At 43.0% G+C, this 21306-nt stretch overlaps 1 protein-coding gene across 6 annotated transcripts in view; it reads right to left on the reverse strand.

The window, feature by feature from the left end:
• ITPR1 (inositol 1,4,5-trisphosphate receptor type 1) overlaps nucleotides 1-21306 on the reverse strand; it is a 325747-nt gene that overhangs the window by 138363 nt on the left and 166078 nt on the right. For 3 of the 6 annotated variants that reach the window (XM_036075557.2, XM_036075555.2, XM_036075554.2), the window contains exons 24-35: nucleotides 20469-20656; nucleotides 17356-17494; nucleotides 16623-16677; nucleotides 14102-14267; nucleotides 13812-13982; nucleotides 13256-13321; nucleotides 12075-12212; nucleotides 8840-8965; nucleotides 6368-6568; nucleotides 4439-4690; nucleotides 3051-3176; nucleotides 532-660 (exon numbers count right to left, since the gene is read on the reverse strand). In XM_036075557.2, the coding sequence (XP_035931450.1) occupies nucleotides 532-660; nucleotides 3051-3176; nucleotides 4439-4690; nucleotides 6368-6568; nucleotides 8840-8965; nucleotides 12075-12212; nucleotides 13256-13321; nucleotides 13812-13982; nucleotides 14102-14267; nucleotides 16623-16677; nucleotides 17356-17494; nucleotides 20469-20656 (1757 nt within the window). Of the gene's footprint in view, nucleotides 1-531; nucleotides 661-3050; nucleotides 3177-4438; nucleotides 4691-6367; nucleotides 6569-8839; nucleotides 8966-12074; nucleotides 12213-13255; nucleotides 13322-13811; nucleotides 13983-14101; nucleotides 14268-16618; nucleotides 16678-17355; nucleotides 17495-20468; nucleotides 20657-21306 lie in introns of all 6 variants that reach the window. The other 3 variants (XM_078075812.1, XM_078075800.1, XM_078075794.1) reach the window with 1 other exon arrangement.

Below are 21306 nucleotides of genomic sequence, written 5' to 3' on the forward strand. Positions count from 1 at the left end.
TGGAAATACCGTGGGAATCCTGATGCAGAGCCCCTGCAGTGCACGGCCCCAGGAGCACCACGGAAGGCGTGCACACGCCCGCGGGGCCGGGCCACGCAGCAGCCCCGCCAGCCAGGCTGAACACCTTCTCACGCTAGCCCCGCACCGCTTTGGGTGAACTCTGGGTACACGCCTGGGAGTTAGAATCGGGATCTCCAAATGAATTTTTAAAAAGTGTTAATAACATGCTAGCACCTATCTGAAAGCTTCTTCTCCTTCTTCTAAGATTGAAGGGGAGGAATAATAAGATTGAAGGGGGAAGAAAAGGCATCTTAAGGGGAAAAAAAAAATCAACAACCAATAGATTCATCTGGTACAGAAAAGCATTCTCAGGTGCTTCTTTAGCCAAGGGGCCCTCCACAGCAAGAAAAGCATCTTGTCTGAATGCCTTGCAGAACGGCTCATGGATAGCTGCTCACTGCCAAATCCATGCCAATGGCCCCTGCCGAAGCTCGGCCGTGAACACCCTGCACGTGCATTTGCCTTTCTTACCTGCAGCGTCGTGCTCTGGTCTGAGAAGGGAGAACTGAAGAAGGTGGTAACGATACTCATGACAATTTCAGTAACGTACTTCTCCAAAATTGAGTCTGCGTGCTTCCGGTCACTGGTGTTGTTACAGGCCTGCAAGGCAATTGGATGTTTCAGACATGACACCAGAACCTGCAGTCAGTTGTAGGATTAAGAAATCTGTGACCACTCCTGCTGATTACCCTTAACAAATGAAAGGTAAAGGCTTGCAGGTCAATATGTCTCCCTCTCAGGAATTACAGTAATAATAACAACAACAACAATAAATCATGCAGAAAGAGAAGCTGATCAACTCGGATATCACATGCAGACGCACAAAACATTAAAATCGGGATGGGACCTACAGGGCCTTTGCTTCCAAATTCCTAGCCACGTGTGGCAAATCTAAACCTTAAAAAGGCAGCAAAAGGCATAGTAACTATAGTTGTCTGTACTTTTCCCTAAAAGTAAACTGTCCTCCTGGTTAAGCCATTCATCTGTTATAGACCATGGTTTCCTAATCCATATAATCAAGAGAATCAAATACACCAGTGAAGTCCATGTGATATTCTCCAAATCCACAACACTCTTTCATTCCATAAACATGTTACTATAGAGTTGTCAAATCACTATGTTGTACAGTGGAACTAATGTAACATTGTGTGTCAACTACACTTCAATTTTTAAAAAGTTACTGATATGCAATGCTGTTGAAAGTAGTGGGCTGTGAGTCAGAGTTATGGACTCTGTAAGTTTTAGGGTGAGGAGAGACTTCAGATTTTACTTGCATTCTACTTAATTTTGCTGCTTAAAACAAGATTAGAAATTTAGAGGGAAAGGTTTAGAAAATACATTTTTAAAAAATCAAGTTTTATTACCAAATTCATTAGTCCTACAGTTTGAGACATTAACAGTGCTTATCATAAAAATATATGAAGGACAAAAAAGAATCAAGTTTTATTAACTACCATGTTCTAAGCTTAATGCTGAGCAGTTTGTAGACAAATTCAGAGAATGAAATTAGCAACTGATTTTACATTTCTGAATAATGTAATGTAGAGGTCAGCAAAGTTAAGGGCTGGTGGCGGCTTTTTTTTTTTCTTTAAAGATTCTATTTATTTATTTGACAGAGAGAGACACAGCGAGAGAGGGAAGGAACACGAGCAGCGGGAGTGGGAGAGGGAGAAGCAGGCTTCCCTCAGAGCAGGGAGCCCGATGCAGGGCTCGATCTCAGGACCTCGGGATCATGACCTGAGCCAAAGGCAGACACTTAACGACTGAGCCACCCAGACACCCCTGGTGGCTGCTTTTATAAATAAAGTTTTATTGGAACACAGCCATGCCCACATGATTACATATTGTCATGGCTGCTTTCAAACTACCAGGGCAGAGTTGAGTAGTTGTGACAGAGACCAGGTGGCCCACAAAGCTGAACATATTTAATATCTGGTCCTTTACAGAAAACTTTGCTCAGCCCTGATTAAAAAAAAAAAAAAACAAAGCAGGGGTGCCTGGGTGGCTCAGTCAGTTAAGCCTCTGACTCTTGATCTCAGCTCAGGTCTTGATCTCAGGGTCATGAGTTCAAGCCCCACACTGGGTTCCACACTGGGTGTACAGCCTACTTTAAAAAAAAATAATACAACATAAAATAAAAATAAAGCAAAACAGTCCTTCCATCCCAGTCTCCAAAAAAACTAGATTTATGCGATTAAAAGACTAGAGGAATTTGAGATTTAAAATATATATATATGTCTGTGATACCAATACCTGGGTATTATTAAATAAAGTCCTAGATTGGGAAGAAAACAAGTTCTTATAGGTTCCTTGTTTTGCACTGGTAACTGTACCATCAAGCAGAAATTATCACAGTCTAGGACTCTACAATGCACCTTTCTTTTTAACACGTTTCCAAAATTAAGATTCACTTTACAATTACTCTCTCTTGGTTACTGGCACCCCTCCCCCAAATCTACCACCACAAAACTCCTAGTGAATCTATGGTGTGCCTTGTTAGGTGGTAAGTCTTGCAGCCTTAGGATCAATGTTAAGCTTGGAGCAAAACCAAATCAAGAGTATGAAGCCCAGCACAACGGCTGGATCAGCAAAGCAGATGCAAACGGAAGTGCTTTGCAGAATCCTCGACACCAGACCGAAGGAGAGAAATGCTCAAGCTCAGGAAGGTGTCCTTCAAGAAGAAATACTGTCAAGGAAAAGAAAACTTTTAGATGTGATTTTAATACATCTCAGATTATTATTCACAGATCAATCCATAAAGGATGAAATGAAAAGCAGAAATAATCCATCTTCCCTAGGAGTTTCTTTTACTAGGAGTAAAAGGTAGAAGAAATGAGATGTGTGCAATGATAAGAGTCACATCTGCCGCCCTGTACCACACATTAACAAAGTTGAAATCATGCAGATATTTCCCTTATGCCTGCATAGGGATGTCCAGACATGCGCGCACACACACTTGCGCTCTGCCACTCAGTCCCAGAGAGCCTTACCCTGCAGATGTCCACAAGGAAATTCTCAAACAATTTCCACATGTGATTGCTGGTGTAAATCTCCTTCATTTCCACCTCAGTATCCACATAGCAGTGATTAAGGAAGTTAATGTATGCAATTTTAACCTGAAGACAGAAACAGACTTTTCTGAAAAATCGGTTTGGTATATGTGGAATAAGAGAAATGCAAATCAAAACTATGTTAGAACACTATTTTCACCTATCAGATAAATAAGAATCAAAAAGTCTGAGAAAATGCTGTGTGGACAAGGCTGAGAAAAATGCCATCTTGTCATTTCCTCCTTCATTAGAATCACCAGTTATTATCATCTCATTATATTCGCATAAGCCCGTTGAATAGCCATGCAGGGCAATTACAGCACATCCATATGATAAAATTTTTATGTAACTATAAAAAAGGAATGTGGACTCTCTTTACAGACTGATAACGAAGAGAAGAACAGTGTATCCATAATATCACCTCTTGTGTTTAAAAAAAAAAAAAAAAAGAGGGAGCAGGGGAATGGACAATATATATTTATATTTGTTTATATGCAGAATTCTAGACAATGTACAAGAACATAATAAATGATTTTCTGTGGGGCGGGAGGGGACAGATTAGGAGATTTTGCCTAGTTTACTCCTTTATAGTCTCTGCTATTTGAACTTTTCAAAATGTATTAACTTTTCAAAAAAATAACCTAAAAACATAATAGTGTATATATATATGATACATACTACATATGCTATATATAAATATATGTACATTTAGTTTAAGATATAAATTAGTAGTATGTATTTTAAATATACAAAGGCAAACTATATTCTGAATGATCCACAGTTTTTGTTGTTTTTGTTACCAGCCAAAATACATGAACAAGAAAATGGACAGCTTAGAAGGAATCATTTCCAAAACCTAACAGGTATTTATTATGGGTGGTGGAATTATAGATTATTTTGATTTTCCTATTGCTTTCCTGTAGTTCCTCAGTATTTTATAATTGTCATCATTTCTACAATACAAATTTTCATTTTAAAGAATAAACTTGCAGAATAGGTCTTACTTGCACAGGAACCATATATCAACCCATTCAATCTTGTTTTTCAGACATCATTCAAAGGGGATTCAAAAATCCTCTTTGCTCCACAGGCTGAATTATTAATTTCCAAGAACAGAAGCGCAGCAGCAGATTCCCAAGGTTCTCAAGGAGACAGTAGGAAAGACTAACATCCCCCCAACGCCGACGATCTTCATGCACAAAATTGGCATTCGAGAAAATGTTGCTCCCACCAACTGAGATGTCGCTATGAAATGAGCGACAGGTCTCAGCACTGTGAGGTCTCGTGTGGGCCGGCCATGTGCAGAGGCATGAGAAAGGCTCGCTTACCTCGGGGATGCAGTCCTCGTGGGTCACAACGCGGACGATGTCATCCAGCGGGAGCAAAGAGTTGCACTTTATCTCCGTGTAGACGTTCTTGCCCTCGGTGCACACGGCCAAGAGCTCCACCAGGTGGATGTGGTACATGAGAGGGCTGTTCTCGTCCATCCGGTCCCGCTCTGACCTCATCATCTGGATCAGGGTCTGGAAAGAGGCTCTGTCGTTGTAGAACACGAGGACGTCCTCTCCCGAATTAACCAGCTATAAAAAGAACAGGGCTTGTTTATTTTACACTCTTGCGGGGGGGGGGGGGGGCACCGTTTAAAAAATATCTACTCGCAGAGAAAGAGAGATGTTCTGTCAGCATTTGCTTTCCAAAGCCAGTCTCACCCATATTACTAAACTCATCGAAATTTCATTCATTTCTCTGAATCAGTAACTGAAAATCTCCAGCAGCAGCATTTTAATCGACAGATACAGGTATTTGACAGTCGCCTTAACAAACCATCAGGGGAAGAGAAAGTCCACAGACCAACATTCATGTATCAAGTGGAAATGTAGACGGCAAGCTTGCACTTGGACTTCCAAACCTAATATTTAGGCTATGATTTTTCTTTTTAAAAATGTTTCCATCTTTTTTACGCTTGAAAAGTAGTATCCCTCTTACAACTCTTTCACATACTGCCTTCTGTCTTCACAATTACCAATTATCCACTTCTTACTAAGATACGCCTTCCTTTCAATACTCGTCAAAAAAATCAAGGCATTCCTACTTATAACTTGTCCCCAGGACTGTGTGTGGCTTCTCATAAATCTACTGAAGAGTTAGTCAATTTCAGCACTGTGGGAAATACAGAAGATCGAAAAACGAGCTGGCACAGAAATCAAAATAAATATAGTCAATAGTATCTGCATAATAACAACTCACCTCTATAAGCCCTAATTAGGTGCCAGATACCATGATAAACACCCCAGGTGGATTATCTAACCTCACTGTGCCTCAGTTTTGTCTGTAAAACTGAGGACAAAGATGGTATCTAACTCATGGTGCTGCGTCATGCAGATTAAATCACTGATTATATGTAAATTGCTTAGAACCGTGACTAGGGTATGGCAGGCTTCCAATAAATGTTAGCTATTATTGTCACCATTATTTCACTGAGTCGGCATATCAGCTTCTCGGCTGAATACCACTGCGCCTTCGTTTTGTAGGAAGGCGCGCTGAGGGTTGGGGAAGTCATCAGCTCACAGTGCCAGTAAAGTAGCCTAGCCTACATTCACATCCCAGGTCAAGTCAATTCTTTTAATTACACTACATTACCTTCCACTGGAATCCTATGATTTTTTTATTAGACAGGATTATAAATCCAAGTGTTAGGTGGATTTACTTGAGGTTTCATTTTTTAAACAGGTGGAAAGATTTAATTAAGTATATTTGAACACCAAAACCACAGGTGTGGCAGAGGGCTTTCCTGGTCAGACAACATCCCATGGGGCACCGCTTCCCACAGACAACCCAGCTTCTTCCCATGAATCAGCAAGCAACAATTTTTCTAGCTAGTAAAGTGAATAATTAAGGAAAAAGTCCTATAATCCACAGGAACATAGGCTGTTCTGGCTCACTGGTTTCTATCTACACTTAATCTCTACTCATTGTAATTTGGGTTCAATATTCCTATTTTTTCCCCTCTCAGAAGAATCTGAGCCAAAATGCCTTAAAATAAATAGGTTCACTGTTATGAAAAATCTGATCAGATTCTCACCTATATACACAATTTAAGCTCACAAACACACTCTCTCTCTTACACACACAAACCACAATTACGTTTTGTCGTTTATGTGGCTCCGGGACAGGGTGCCAGTTCATATAGACAGCAATAATTTAAAAAATTTGTATGGAACACCAGATGAAGGTATATAGAGATAAATAGTTGTCACCTCAGCCATGACCATGTCTTGGCATTTTTTGATGAATTTCCCTTCTGCCTTGACGATCGTCTGCAGGAACTTTATGTACTGGACGTTTCGACCGTGAGTCTCAATGCAGTGAACAAAGTGCTGGACAACCCGCTCATTGATCTCACTGCAGAGCTGGAAATTGTTCATGAAGATGTGCTGCATGGTGACTGCCTCCAGGATCTGGCACAAGAGTGAGGGCAGGAACACAGGGAAATGGTCAAAAGGCGGCTAGAGCAGAGTACAACGTGAGAAAAAGTCTACCAAAGCACACAGAGAGAAGCATTTAAACCCACGAAGAGACCTTTCTCCTTTCTCACTTCTGTGCTGCCTTTTTTTTTTTTTTAAAGATTTTATTTATTTATTTGACAGAGAAAGACACAGCGAGAGAGGGAACACAAGCAGGGGGAGTGGGAGAGGGAGAAGCAGGCTTCCCGTGGAGCAGGGAGCCCGATGTGGGGCTCGATCCCGGGACCCTGAGATCATGACCTGAGCTGAAGGCAGACGCTTAAGGACTGAGCCACCCAGGCGACCCCTGCCTTCTTTTTTAATCATAATAAACACACAGAAAGGGAAACAAATCACTAGTCTTCAGCTCAATGAACTACACAGGAAACCCCAGCACCCAGATCAAGAAACGAAACGCCTCGCCACCCAATTTAACTCGTTCTGATTTCTGCTACCACAGATCAGTTTTGCCCGCTGTTGAGCCTCCTGTACTCTCTCCTGTCTGGTTTCTTTTGCTCAATAGCACATTTGCAATGCTCTCAACATGTTGTTGCATGTATCAGTAGTTTGTTTGCAGTCACTGCTATGTATATTCCATGGCACGGATAAACCACAATCTGCTTATCTATTCTATTGCTGATGGGCATTTGGGTGCGTATCCGGTTTTAATGGCAAATAGTAACACTACACTTAGCACAAATAGGGCTGCTCTGAGCATTCTTCAACGTGTCTTCTGCTAAACTTTAATATATGTGCATTTCTGTTGGGTTTACACGCAAGAGTGGAATTGCTGGGTTGCAAAGTATAAACGTTTGGCTTGAGAAAGTACTTGCCAACAGCTTTCAAAAGATGTTAACAATTTCTACTCTACACTAGAGCTTTTCCATACCCTAGCTGATTTACAGTGTTGTTGGTCTCTTTGGTTTTAGTCATACTTTGCTGTGCAAATCTTAGTTAATTTACACTTCTCTGATGATCACTTTGTCCCATTTACTGGCTGTCTGGATTTCTTCTATGGATGATTTCATTTTAAAGTTTTTTTTTTACCCATTTTTAAAAACCCCTTTTAAAAGTGGTTTGTCCTTTTCCTTATTGACTTTTTTGAGTTGGTTATATATTCTGGATAGGAGTTCTTTATTGGACACATGCAATGCAAATGTCTCCTCCCACTCTCTGGTTTGCCTATGGAGGATTTTAATAACGTCATTTGGTGAATAGAAGTTTTTAAAGAAGCCTGGTTTATTGATATTTTCCTTTATAATTAGTGCTGTTTGTATACTGTGTAAGATTTCAGTTTCCACCAGGTCATCAAGATATTTTCATGTTATCTTCTAAAAGATTTATTTTCTATTTTTTACCCAGAGTTATTGAGTGACTAAGTTATATGTTTGGTATGAGGTAGGGGGCTTTAACCTTTTTATCTTTAGTCTTTTCTTTCCTCATACATAACAAAGAGGGAGTATTACCCCTCAGCCTATCAGTCCTTCTCCTCCAAAGCCCTAGTGGTACTAAAAAATGAGTGTGTGAGTGTGCGTGTACTTACACGGATGTCCTTTGTAGAATTATTTACAAAGCCAAAAAATTAAACATTGTCTAAATGTCTACTAATATGAGAATGATTTTTAAAAAGTTACAGCCATACTAGGGAACTCCATGTAGCCATCACAACCTCTCATCAAAAATGCAAAAAAATTATATATGTATGACTGGCAAAGACAGCCGTAATGTATTAAGTGAAAAAATCAAAATGCAAAATAAAGTGTAGAGTACATCACCATTTTTCTTTAAAAAACTGCACAATACATACTTTCAAAACATATCTAACACAGTTATGTTTTAAATGAATATATTATGTATTTGTATGTATCTAACGTATTATGTATTATATTATGTACATCAAAAACTTTATGCATGACCTCAGGAGGATGTGGCTGGAGAGTGAGAATCAGCAACTCTCTAGGGCTAAAATTTGATGTAATAATGTTAAGAAAAAATATAAATAGATCTTACCTTGCCCTACCACCTCCTCCTCCCTTCCCCCGCTTTCTCCCCTAAAAAGATGGGGAGTATTTATGTCCTCCTAAGAATTGGTCCAAATGTTCCCCTTGGAATGAATGTTGCATTACACAAGTCCCCGTGGTCACAACAGCAAAAGAACAAGCTGTTCCTCTTACTGCTTCCTGCCCTCCTCCCCTCATAGATTTCCAGACAGGCCTGGAGTCTTACCCCTGGGTTGAGAAACAGGTTTATGTGTTTGTGTAGCAAGGCTTGATTCTGCTGGTTGCCTGCACAGAAATTCTGTAGGAATTCATGTGCCAGCCTCATTATCTCCTGCATCTTGGTATCTTCAGCCTGTGTGGAAGGAGATAGATGAAAAATAGGTTGAAAACAGGGCTATGCTGTGGACAAGAGAAGGTCAGCAGGCGGCAGCACCTATCTCCAGGCCAGGAGACCCAGTTCCTCGACACACCCATCACCTGCCGAGTGGGGTGCTGCAGGTGCTTGCTGAGGGCCTGTTGTGTGAAAATATGGGGGTGCTGTGCTGTTGACACTTCAAAGAAGCCAGTAACCTGTTCAATTGTGCTATATCCTCTTCCGCTAGCCATGGGCAGATACAAAAAGAATTTATTCGGGAAAGATGCAACACAGAGTGGAAGCTGAAAGGAAGCCTCTGGATCCCATTTCTAGCAATGCCCCCAGATCTCTGAACCCCCCCATTTCTGAGAACAGAGAGACAGCAGAGCAACAGCTGAGTGCCTCACTGGTGGAGAGCCCACATCGCCCCAGCTCTCGGGCTCACCCTTCTTAATCTGCCTAACGCATATATGCATTAGAGCTTTTGGCAGGAGATAACATGTCGGAGTAGAAATCACTTTAGATTATCGATTTGGGCAAATATACTTGCTGTAATCCTTTCCTTGTCACCTCAGGCTCAGCATTTAACCCAAGAGGTAGTTTTCCCATCTGCAAAATGGGGATAATACCTGCCCCAGGCATTTCACACAGCTGGTTATGTGATTCTCATTTCCTACAGTAAAAACATATACTCAGTGTTTGTAAAGCATCAGATGCCCCATGATAAGACAACTGATTAAACCCTACTGCCATTCTGCCCAATTCTAAACAAATAAACCTTTAATGTAGCAAAGATGAAAGGAGAATGAAATGGAGTCATCCCTCCTATTCGTTTAGCCCACGGGAACCTCCCTAAGTCTTCTCACCTCTTTTCAGAGGCTGGAGAGCCTAGCAGTTAGGAAGGCAGGCCGTGAAACCTGACTGCTTAGTTCTTAGGCCAGATCTACCACTCACTAGCTGTGTGACGTCGGGCAAGTTACTTAACCGTTCAGGGCCTCCGTCTCCTCATCTGCAAAATGGAGGTAATAAAAATGCATACTTCATATGGTTGCCATGAAGATTAAGTGACAAAATCCATGTCAAGTGCTTAGATGGTTATCACATAATCAACGTTAGCTACTGGTCCTGGTCTAGACCAAGGGTCAGACAGAACTTTAGGCTTTGTGGGTCAAAAAGCAAAAGAGAGGACATCATGCACGTACCACTAAGAATGTAACTATTTAAAAATGGAACAATCATTCTTAGCTAATATGCTGTATAAAAACAGGTGGTAGGCTGGATTTGGTTCATGTCTGCAGTTTGCTCACCCTGGTCTAGATAATCATCCTGGGAGAAAACAGGACACATCTGTCAGAACAACTAACAGAAGGAGTCTGAGCTACCAGCTTTAACAATCCAAAACGGGCGAGTTTAAGAGGACATTAATAGCAAATCCCCACACAACAGAGTGGGTATTACATTTGTCTCCCATTAACAGAGAAAAGTGGCACGCCTTCCAGTTCTAAGAAATCAGAGGCCTTGGGGCAGAGAGAGACACTGCTGGTTGGCAGCAGTCACCTCAAACAGTTCTGCACTCTTTCACTTCTTCAGCTAAAAGGAGAGTCTGCTGGGGCTCACCAAACTAAAGACTTCATCATTTGACATGGATTTTTACAAGGCAGGTAAGCTCTAAAGACATCACGTAACAAGAGGGTATCTGTAGCAATTCCTCCACTGTTCTCCCACACTGGGATATCTGCACTCACGCGCGCGCGCGCACACACACACACACACACACACACACACACTATGTTCTGCCACCAATTCCAGCCACATCAGGTTACCTATTCGTTAGGTTAACATTACTCTACGAAGGCACAACTTTAAGGCAACTGATGATATTATGAGGCAAAGATAAGGCCAGCAAACCACCTCCTCACATTCTTTACACATAGCAAGGTGGTGAATCAGCTTGCTGGTTCTAGTCTAAATGTCAGTCAAGTTTGGATGACATGCACACTTACATTAATTTCAAGTTAGTTAAGTTCCTGACCTAGTAGAGGGATTAAGCTTAATTGTGGCTACTGAAAGGCTTGAGTAGCCTGAATCCCACAGTCCCCATGACTGTGGTGGTGGCCTCTGCCAAGAACTTCCTTGAGCACAGGGCAGCAGGTACAGAAAACAAGACCTGGGCTCCACAACTGGGCAGGCTGGCTCTGTCATGTGTTGCTGGGCCGTATAGGCAAGGTATTGAACCGCTGGCGACAGCCTTCTCACCTAAAGTGGGGCTACTAAAAGCATGACCTCTCTCATGTGCTGTCTTAAGGATGAAATGAACTAGTGAATGAAAATGACCTAGTGCAGTGCCCCCTGGCACGCACGAGCAGTAAGCCTTCTTCAGGCAGCTCTACACCAGCAAGTTTCTCTGGCAGTCACTGGTAAACTCAAGAGGCAGAAATCTATGCCCTGGGACTCTAAATTTCCCCAAGCCTCAGTCTCCTCATCTGTCAAGTGGGAACACCAAGACAACTGCACTGGATTTTGGAAGCGAACGGACGCTTTTGCAAGCGTCAGGCAGGCTGCACAGTGCTAAGCACTATTACCCTACTTCCCTAAATCCTAGCACTGTCAATGACAAACGCTGGCGTGAAAGAACACGACAGAGAGTGTAGCTTCCAATGACAGAAAAGAGGGCTTAGAGCAAAGTATATGCTAGATCCAAATACTCGGCCAGACGTCAGCACACTCCTGAGGACCTCCAAAGCGGGCAAGCTCTATGTTCCCACATGCCCCTAGCAACCTGTAGGGCTTAAACTGCCTGAAGGGCACTTGCAGAGGACTCTGTGCAGCACAAGCCCGTGTGCAGACAGAGCTCCGTCTATCGAACCTTCGCATCCAGCGTGGCGTGGGAGCGAGGCGACAATCAATGGATTCTGGCTTAGAATCCTACAGTTGGAGGCAGGTTGTGGGTGATCCCATTTTATGATGCTCTTTGTTTCATACAAGTGACCTACAAGGGCCTTATACTCACGGCCATCACATACTTCATGTCTTGGCCAATGATACCAAATGCGAAGGGTTTAGGAAAACCCGGGGATCCCCCCCACCCCGAGGGGGACTCGCTCACCTTCTCGTAGGGGATCTGCAGCAGCTCCAGCACCACGGCGTGCGCGCTCATGTTCCGGAGCAAGCGCTGCTGCTGCTTCCGGCTCTTCCTCACAGACGCGCTCTCCTGAACACAGAGCTTGCTGAGGCGAATCAGAATCTGTCCGAGAGAGACACCCAACGGTTGTACCTCTGACCAACCTCGCAGTTCTGAGCTCCAATGTACCGCACGGCAACAACAGTCAGTGAAGGTGTACGTACAGGTGAAATTTGCTGAAGTAAATCCTAAGTGTTCTCACCCCCCTCGAAGAGCTTGCTCTGCGAGGTGATGGAGGTGTTCGTTAACCTGATTGTGGCAGTCATCTCAGAGAGTATGTCTATCAAATTACTGCGTGTCACGCTTCAGGGAGGTGACAGTACTTTTTTGGTCAATTATACCTCAATAAACCAGATGAAATTTTTTTGAAAAAAAAAAAAAATGAAAGAAATCGACCTCCGAAAACTAGGGAGCACGACTGAGAAAAAAAACCGTAGGCACTGGTCGTGGGCAGGGAGGCGGAAGTGATCACAGCATATTAAAACACCCAGAATGAGGGAGATGGTGCTCTAATATGTAGTATCCCTGTTAATCGCGTCAAACCGAACCTCCACATGGCTAAGACCATGTCTTTCCAGTGTACGTTACGCAGTGGATTATGGCTTCAACCAAAAGTGGGACAGTTTCAGAAAGATCTCCTAAAATGGTGAGACTCAGCATCATTGCCAGGGACTTGGGAAGAGTTTGCTCTGGGGTAAAAAAAAAACCACAAAGCTCCCAACCTCCTAACTCTGAACTACCTTATGCAAAGAATTCTAAAGACCCAGAGCCCTCCCTGGTGGACTATGTGCCAGCCACTGAGATAGAGCCTTGACAATTATATCAATTAATCCTTTGGTCAATTATAAACCTTCAGAAATACAGGTGCTAACTGCACCTATAAAAAGTGAGAAAATTGAGGACACACACAAAAAAGTGGCAGAAATTGCTTTGAACCAAGATCTGACCGTAAAACCCAAGTATGTAACCTCTGCAAGCTTCTTTCTCCCTGTGAAACTTTACATGAAGAAAAAAGCTGAAGTGTTTGCACTTTCAACTTGACTTTCACAAACCATAGCTCCTAGGAGAATTAATAAAGAAGGAAAGAAGGCAGGAAGGCCACTTACCTCTTTTACCACCCTGTAGTTGTAGCTGCTGGTGCTCTCGTGCTTTTGTGACTTGTTATTCCCCTCCTAGGGACCAAAAATAAATGTAAGTGTGGTTTGTTCGGCCCTCGGGCAATAGTCTGTTTGTTCAGGTTGGCATCAGCATTTAGGAAACCATGAGAGTTTGGCAGTTTTCCTATAGTCATGCTGGGTTTCAGCCCAACTCATTCTGATTGACATGATTTCACTGAGGTGGGAGACGATGGGGGGCCAGCCTACTGAGAACAGGTTCTTTCCTGGGTGGGTCTGCAAGGGAAATCTGGTGCTCATCCACTCAACAACAAAGTCTATTCCCCATGGTCCAAGGTAACACAGAAGAAATAGCTAAACTTCCATTTTGCAGCTTATTTCCTAGGAGAATGGCTGTTACTTCGGCTACTTAACAAGCAGATCCCTGGAGAATAAAGCTCATCCTACAATCCTACAATCTGCACTTTTACCTAAAACCAGAGAGGATATTCCCTTGTTTGAGGAGCCCATCCATCTGCTCTGGAGGCGTGACCTGCGTTTCACCCACCTCTGTTTTCTTATGTTCATTTTCACCAGAGGCACCATCCATGACCCCGTCAGGGCCCTGCCCTTTGTACACCCAGAGCTCTGACTTTTCCACAATGGATCTCAGCTGATCCAAGTCTTGTTTGATCTGTTTGTAGTTGTCGACATCTTGGCTGGTAACAAGCAGCTGGACCTGAACAAATGTAATGTGTCAGGGGCGCACAACCACCTCTTGGAAAGTCGACACCACCACCACCACACACACACACACACACACACACACACACACACACGAATGGCAACCCCAGCTACCTGTTTGAAGGCCTGCAGGACCTCCTGCCTCTGACTGAAGTGCCGGAAGAGGAGCTGCAGGGCCCCCGACACCAGGGGCGGGTAGTCGTGCATCGTCAAATGCAGCAAGACTCGGAGGAAGGTTCTGCCGCCGTGGTCGTCCAAGTCCAGGGGGGTGTTCTCCTCACTAAAGGAGTGCATGGTAGGGGAAAAGCCAGATGAGCCACAGACGCCCTTCTCGCATGCACTCGGACCCAGACACACCCACCAGTCAGTTCTAACCCCATAGTCAACCTTGGGGGACTTGAGTATTAATAAGCTCCTGTAACAACACAATCTTGTTTTAACTTCAACTCTATTGTAAGGTGAGGGCACAATGAAGATCTCACCACTGTCCAATTTTAAACCAAAGTCCCTATCTTCCCACAGTGACAGGACCTGGCTTTTTTTATCCAGATTCCTGACTGACTCCTCGATTTGAGTGTTCTTCTGCTGGGTCTCATCTATGGGTGGAGAACTGCACACAGTTGTGTTTCTCCTCAATTAGGAGTTTATTTTTTTATGTAAGGTGCTGTAATTCAGGGCCTAGCAAAGTACCTGTGGTAAAGGACCTGTTGCGTATACTTCCACTTTACAGCTAACTGATGCCTTAGTCTATACCAGGTCCCCTGACCACGCACGTGGATGTGGCAGTGTCAAGGTGCCATAAAAGTGGCCCAGTGATTACTCCCATGCTCTGTACTTCCCATGTCACAGACCGGTAGCAAGCAGTCTGCAGACCCCACTTTGAGGCGTGTTGACACAAACCATGACCACGCAGTGTGCTTCAAACTGAGGTTCGTTAGCAAGCTGTCAGGGGTCATCGCAGCATCTATTATAACTGTGTGTCATTTATATAATTAAAAAATTAATAAGCATGTCCTTGATCAGAGAGCAGATCACTGCATAACTGAGCACTGCCACCCCATTGTTGTGTCAGTGGCTATATTGTGTTTACAATCAAATGAATGCCAAATGGCGAGACCTTCATGTTTGCAGGTTAGCAAGAAAGGCAGAGAGAGGATTTCACAGGAAAATACTCCATTCATGCTATGTGCTCCAAAAAGATGTGAAGACAGTGTCACTGCTGTTCAATACTAGAAAATGATGGGAAAGTTGAGATACCACAAGAGCACATGGGAGTGTCATCATGTTGAACTCAACATACTTTGTGTTTCAGAAAAACATCTTTCATCATAGTAAATAATACTGCTAATTCAAATTTCACAGGTTTTACTGTTAGACTGCTAACACTGGTGGCCCCCGCAACAAAAGAGACTTTCCTGGTATAGACATCCTTATGTAGGCCCCTCCCACACTGACACTGGGCTCAGCCATGTGATTTGCTTTGATCAACAGGATATTAGCAACACGATACAAGAAGAGGCTCAGTTAGTGTTGTACATTGTTGGCCTATCCTGTCAGGATCTTTGCACTTAGAGCCAGTCACCATGCTAAAAAGAAGCCTAAGATAGTTACATGTAGAGAGAGAGAGAGGGAGGGAGAAAAAGAGGTCCCAGCCTTGCAGATATTCCTACCAAGGAGCCAGAAATGTGAGTATAAAACCTTGGATGTACCAGGCCCAATCACCAGCCCCAAGAGACTGAACAGTGATCAGCAGATGAGCCATCCATCTTAGCCCCAGTCAACCCACTTAATTCTGAGAGGCAATAAAAGGATTATTTTTTAATCCACTAAGTATCTGGAGTAGTTTGTTACACAGCAATAAATAACTGAACCAAGTATGCGTATGAAAAGAACTATGCGGGGGACGCCTGGGTGGCTCAGTTGGTTAAGCGTCTGCCTTCGGCTCAGGTCAGATCCCAGGGTCCTGGCATTGAGCTCTGCGTCAGGCTCCCTGCTCAGTGGGAGTCTGCTTCTCCCTCTCCCTCTGCCCCTCCCCCTGGCTCATGCTCTCTCTCTCAAATAAATAAAATCTTTTAAAAAAGGACTATGTGCATAGGGTATTTATATGAGCTTGTGGCTATTCGAGTCTTGTAGGTATTTGAGTCTCATAATAATGTTTTAAGTCAACATTGAGTAATCTAATCTTTTAAAAAGGGGATCATACATTTGTCTAATGTTAGGGACAACGTGTGTTTCTATTGTTGCATGGTCTCAAAAGAGCTCAGGGACAAAAATGGCAGTCCACCAGCAGCAGAAACACATGATCTTGCTAACCTCACTTTGTTTTCAATCCCCTCTTTCTTCCAACCCTATTTTGCACCATTAAAAAAAAAATCTTTTAATATGTGTATTTGGGGAAACCTACTTACATTCCTTCTATCCCAGGCAGGAAATACATAAACACACACACACACACTGCCAACTAATATCATTCTGACCTAAGCACTAAGGGTTACAAAGAGAGCCATAAAATAACCTAAACCCAAAGACTAATTGTTTCCTAGAAAAATGAAGGGAAAGCCTTTTAGAGCTACACAAAAGGAGGCTTCCCAATCTCAGAACCACCTACAAAACCGAACACTGAAAATATACTTTCCTTCCTCCAAAGATGCCTTCTGCTTGCTCTTCAATGTGTTCAAAGTCAAGAGTACCTGAAAAGTTAGAGAACATAGCTTCAGATGTAGAAAGGTCTAAAAAAACGGGCTATTGGTGAACTTTCCCAAAAACAGCCTTGCCCCGCCCCTACATTAACTTCAAGTCTTCTAGAATCTTATCTTGTAAAACTGTGGAGCCAGGTCAACCCAGATCACACTGTCCAGTGGCTCTGGTGTGCACTGTTCCACATTTCTGCCAGTTTTCTACCGACTCACGAACCCCTTAGTAGAGCAGAGTGATGACCTCATGCCAAGGAAGCTCAGGCCTTGATAGGTGGAATTATGTCTATCACCACCACTTTTCCCTGTACACTTCATCACTATTTCTTGGGCAGGGAAAAACTTCCATCATGAGTAAAAGTTGCTGGTGGACAATACATTTTCTTAGAGGGTTTTGTTTGTTTTTTTGGCATTTCATGTAACCACAACACTACCTGTCTTATGACTAAGGCACTCCAAGATGCCAGGAAACAAGACCTAACCCAGAAGAGATCACAACTCTTTCAATTATTCTTTTGTTCAAAAAGGATAACTCCCAGGATTTCGTTCTCAATTACAATAATCCTCAAAATATTCATATTTTACCCTTTCTGTAGAATGTACTGTTGGAATCCCCAGCTTTTATTAGACCCACACCCCATTCTATGGCTGAAATCCCATTGCGGAATCACTAACCTGGTACATTACTTGGCCCCTCTTGGCTGCTATTTCCGGAGGATGTTTCTGAAGTCTGGGAATTGCTTTCATCAAACTCTCGCTTAAATATACACAGGAGGCAGGAGATCCTATAATCCAACCTCACATTCAAAATAAACTAAAGATTCAAGTGGAAATGGAAACAGATTGGTTACATTAGCATACCACCTGTAACACTTTGCCAAGCCACTGCACTCTGGCTAGGCCTGGTATCTGTTGCATCAATTACCTTAAGCACTAAGTGAGCCAAATATTTGGCTTAGAATTCAACAATTACTTTAACAACAGACTTCCATGGGGTATATCAAGCCTGTCCACAGCACCTTAGCTTCTAGTGCAAACTTCAACATCCAGACAATTAATTTAATAATTGGAACAATAAATCACTCACTCCCTCCTCCATCCTCTATAAAACATTACTTCAGCAAGTAGTAAATGCCAATTCTGGGCCTTGAGAAGGGTGAAGTTGGCTGCTTTAATTTAAAAGAATTAACAGAGAAAAATATGTTTTTCCTACTAGAAATTAGCTTGGTCCATATTTTTCATTTGAGATGGTTTCCTTTGATTTATATACCAACACTTGGGTTCCCTCTTCATTCACTTCCTAGATTCTTTTGCCCTCTGCTCTGAAGCAAGGTTACCTTTTCCCTGATTGTTGCTAGAGCCAAAAAAAAAAAAAAAAAAAAAAATCAACCACAATCCCGTTATTTGAGGACCTTAGTGACATTCTCCCTTTCATTCTCTCCTCGTCTCTGCCTTGCCCTCTTGGTGACCTTACCCAGTCCCAGTGCAGTCACCTCTCCCAGACTGAGACACTACCTTGGCTTGCCTTCTGAGCTCTTGGTCATTGTTTCCTACTGACTACTGGACATCCCATTTGGGGTCTTCCCAGAGTCTCAAATCTAATCAGAGACGAAGTCCTACTGGTGGTTCCACTTCCACCACTTCTCCTGGATTTCTCCCGACTATCACTTACCCCTGCTCACATCCTCCTTATCTCCTGCCTTGCCATCACCAGATCCAGCTCCCAAAGGTGTTTATTCTTACATTAGTCCCCTGTATAAAAATCCTCAAAGGCTCACTAGAGAATAAAGTCCTAACACTTGAGGCACTCAGAGCTCTCTAGAACCTGGCCTGGTCCTCCCTTCCAACCTCATTTCTGACAACCTCCGTTCCACACACTCTAGGTCTCTAAGGGGAACTTAGAGGGGGAGGTGCTATGGTCCCGTGTGATGTCATGCCCTCATTCAACCTGCTCCAAGTTCAAGGGGACTTGAGAATGTCCCCTTGTTTCTGTACTATAAATCCTGTCCATGCTTAAAAGTGCAGATGAAATCTTACCTCCTCTGTAAAAACCTTCTCTGGTGCTTACTAAATGGATCACATGACCCACTCCCAGGAGAACACTTTTCTCAGAGTTTCATTTCCTTATTTTCCTATTAGACTGTAAGTCTCTTGTGGATATAGTCTCTGTCCAAATCATCTGTGCATTCCTCCTAGTGCCCAGCAAAGTGCCTTGCATATGGTGGGGGCTCGTAAGTATTTGCTGAAACAATGACTCCATAGACCAATTGTTCTAAGATAAGGACAGCGAGAGGACCTGAAGGTGTGATCAAGGTTTACGCTGCATCACTGCTGATACACAGTCATGACACTAATGTACTTGGCCACAGCCTAAGAAGTCCTTCTCAACTTTTGGTCAGGCAAAAATTCAATGAGATTTCTTCTGCGTCATTCTCTATGGCCTTAACTATTTGAGGACTCTCATTAATGCTTTCTAACTATTGATAAAATGTGATTTCAGATTCAAAATACAAATTCTTAAATCTATAAACACTGATAATCACCTACTACATGTTCTGGGGTTGGCATTAGGCAGCATGGGATAAAAGAGAAAAGTGGTAACGGTGTTCTTTTCATTAAGGAGCAAATGATTTTGTTGATGAATAAAAATGACCTACACGAGCAGAAAGGGGAAAACACAGGAGGGTTCTCATACCTAAGACCAATCCCTCTCTCCAGCAGACTGGTTCCCATACCTCCTTTTGCCCACGTAAGGTCTTCAATCCTACAATTATCTTCTCTCTCCTATGTCAACAACTTGTCCCTCTCTAGCTGACTATTCCATTCCGCATACAAACTTGCTATAAACTCCCAACTTAAAAAAAATACTACAACAAAAACTTCCTGTGACCAACAATCACCCTTCAGGCACCTCTCCATTTCTCTGTGCATTTTATAGCAAATCCACTCAAAAGAGTTGTTTGCACTTACTCCCTGATTCATCTTCTCCTGTTCCCTCTCGAACCCAACCTATTCCAAAACTTCAGGGTCTTCTCACTGCTGTTCCCTCTGCCTCAGAGACTTTTCCTAGATATCCACATGCTAGCTTCCTCACTTCATTTGGGTCTCTGATCACGTCGCCTTACTAGAGAAGCCCTGTCTGACAACCCCATCAAAAACAGTATCCCTGATCCCCACCCCCGGTGGCCTCCAAACCATCCTGACCCTCCTTTAGATTTTAGCATCTTTAGCACTTACCACTATCTGACACAGTATACCTGTTTAATATGCCTATGACTCCTACCAAAATGCAGGCTCTTTAGAATCGGGAATTTAATCTATGCTGTTCAGTGCTGGATCTCCGATGCTTAAAAGTACTTGGCACAGAATCAGTTTCAATAAATATTTGTTGAATAAATGAATGAAAAAGGAAGGGAGGGAGGGAGGCAGGTGTTGCCAAGTTAATGGAGCCTTAAACTAGTTATGAACGATAAGCAAGGAATCCAGCTTTATGTAGAAGCCTAACTAAGTGAATTAGCTTGGGTGAAGACATAGAGGGCAAGGATTATGAAAAGCTAAGGTAACTACAGGAAATTCTGTCATGGCTGGAGGGACAAGGGCACATCGGGGAGGGGTATGAGATGACAGTAGAAGGATGAATACAGCTGGTTCATAAATGGCACTTAACAATGAGCTAAGAATTTATCTCCATTCTCTCCCCAGAAGGTCTAGGGCTTTATAAAAGCAGGGACACAAACCAGATGGTAGCCCTGTGAGCACACTCCTCTCCGCCTCTGACTGACGGTTACCTGGAGTATTTCGATGATCTTCAACTTGGTGTCCATGACCATGATGTCCTCCTTCTCTGGCTCTGCCTGCTTCACGTTGCCTTCAGGGGCGGCAGCCATGGGAGTCATGGGTAAAAAGCCTCCTCCCCGGAGCACCACCTGGGTCATCAGCTCTCCAACCCCGTGGATGGACCGCATTACATTACTCCCTAGGAAGGGCCAGGACAGACCTCAGTCATGACAACATTTCGGGAGACTGCTTTTAGGTGCCTGGCAGGGGGCACAGGCTTGAGCATATTATTTAACAAGTCCCTGTTCCGACACATTCTCAGGACCCTAGGAACCAGAAAAGGTTAATACCCATCAAAAATTTGGGGATTCAGGAGTAGCGGAAAATACATGGGCTTTGAAATCCCCAAAGGGGCATTTTTGTGTATTAATTCACCTGCCAAATTTTACTGGTCATCTAGCACATGCTTGTTGCTTTGCACAAAATTAGGGGTACAGGAGTTAACAAGGCACAAATTGAGTGCTGCTACTAACACTGATTTTGAGTACACTGGATTACCTCTGAAGCTCAGCTTCTCCATCTCTAAAATGAGAATAAAAGAGCTCAATCAGAGGATGAGATGGTGAAAAATATGTGAAATAACAGCACAAGACCTGACAGATAGAGGGAGGTAAGGAGATGTACTCTTTCTCTTCTAGCTGTAGAGACAAGTTCAACAATTATCCAGAACATGAGTACCTAGTACGTGCCCACTCTGACCCTAAAACAGAGGAAAACAATACACATACAAAGGCAAATTTTCCTATTCACAGATTGGAAATACAAGTTTGGATTTTATTTCATCATATG

This window comes from Halichoerus grypus, chromosome 1 (genome assembly GCF_964656455.1).
Source record: "Halichoerus grypus chromosome 1, mHalGry1.hap1.1, whole genome shotgun sequence".
Taxonomy (NCBI): domain Eukaryota; kingdom Metazoa; phylum Chordata; class Mammalia; order Carnivora; family Phocidae; genus Halichoerus; species Halichoerus grypus.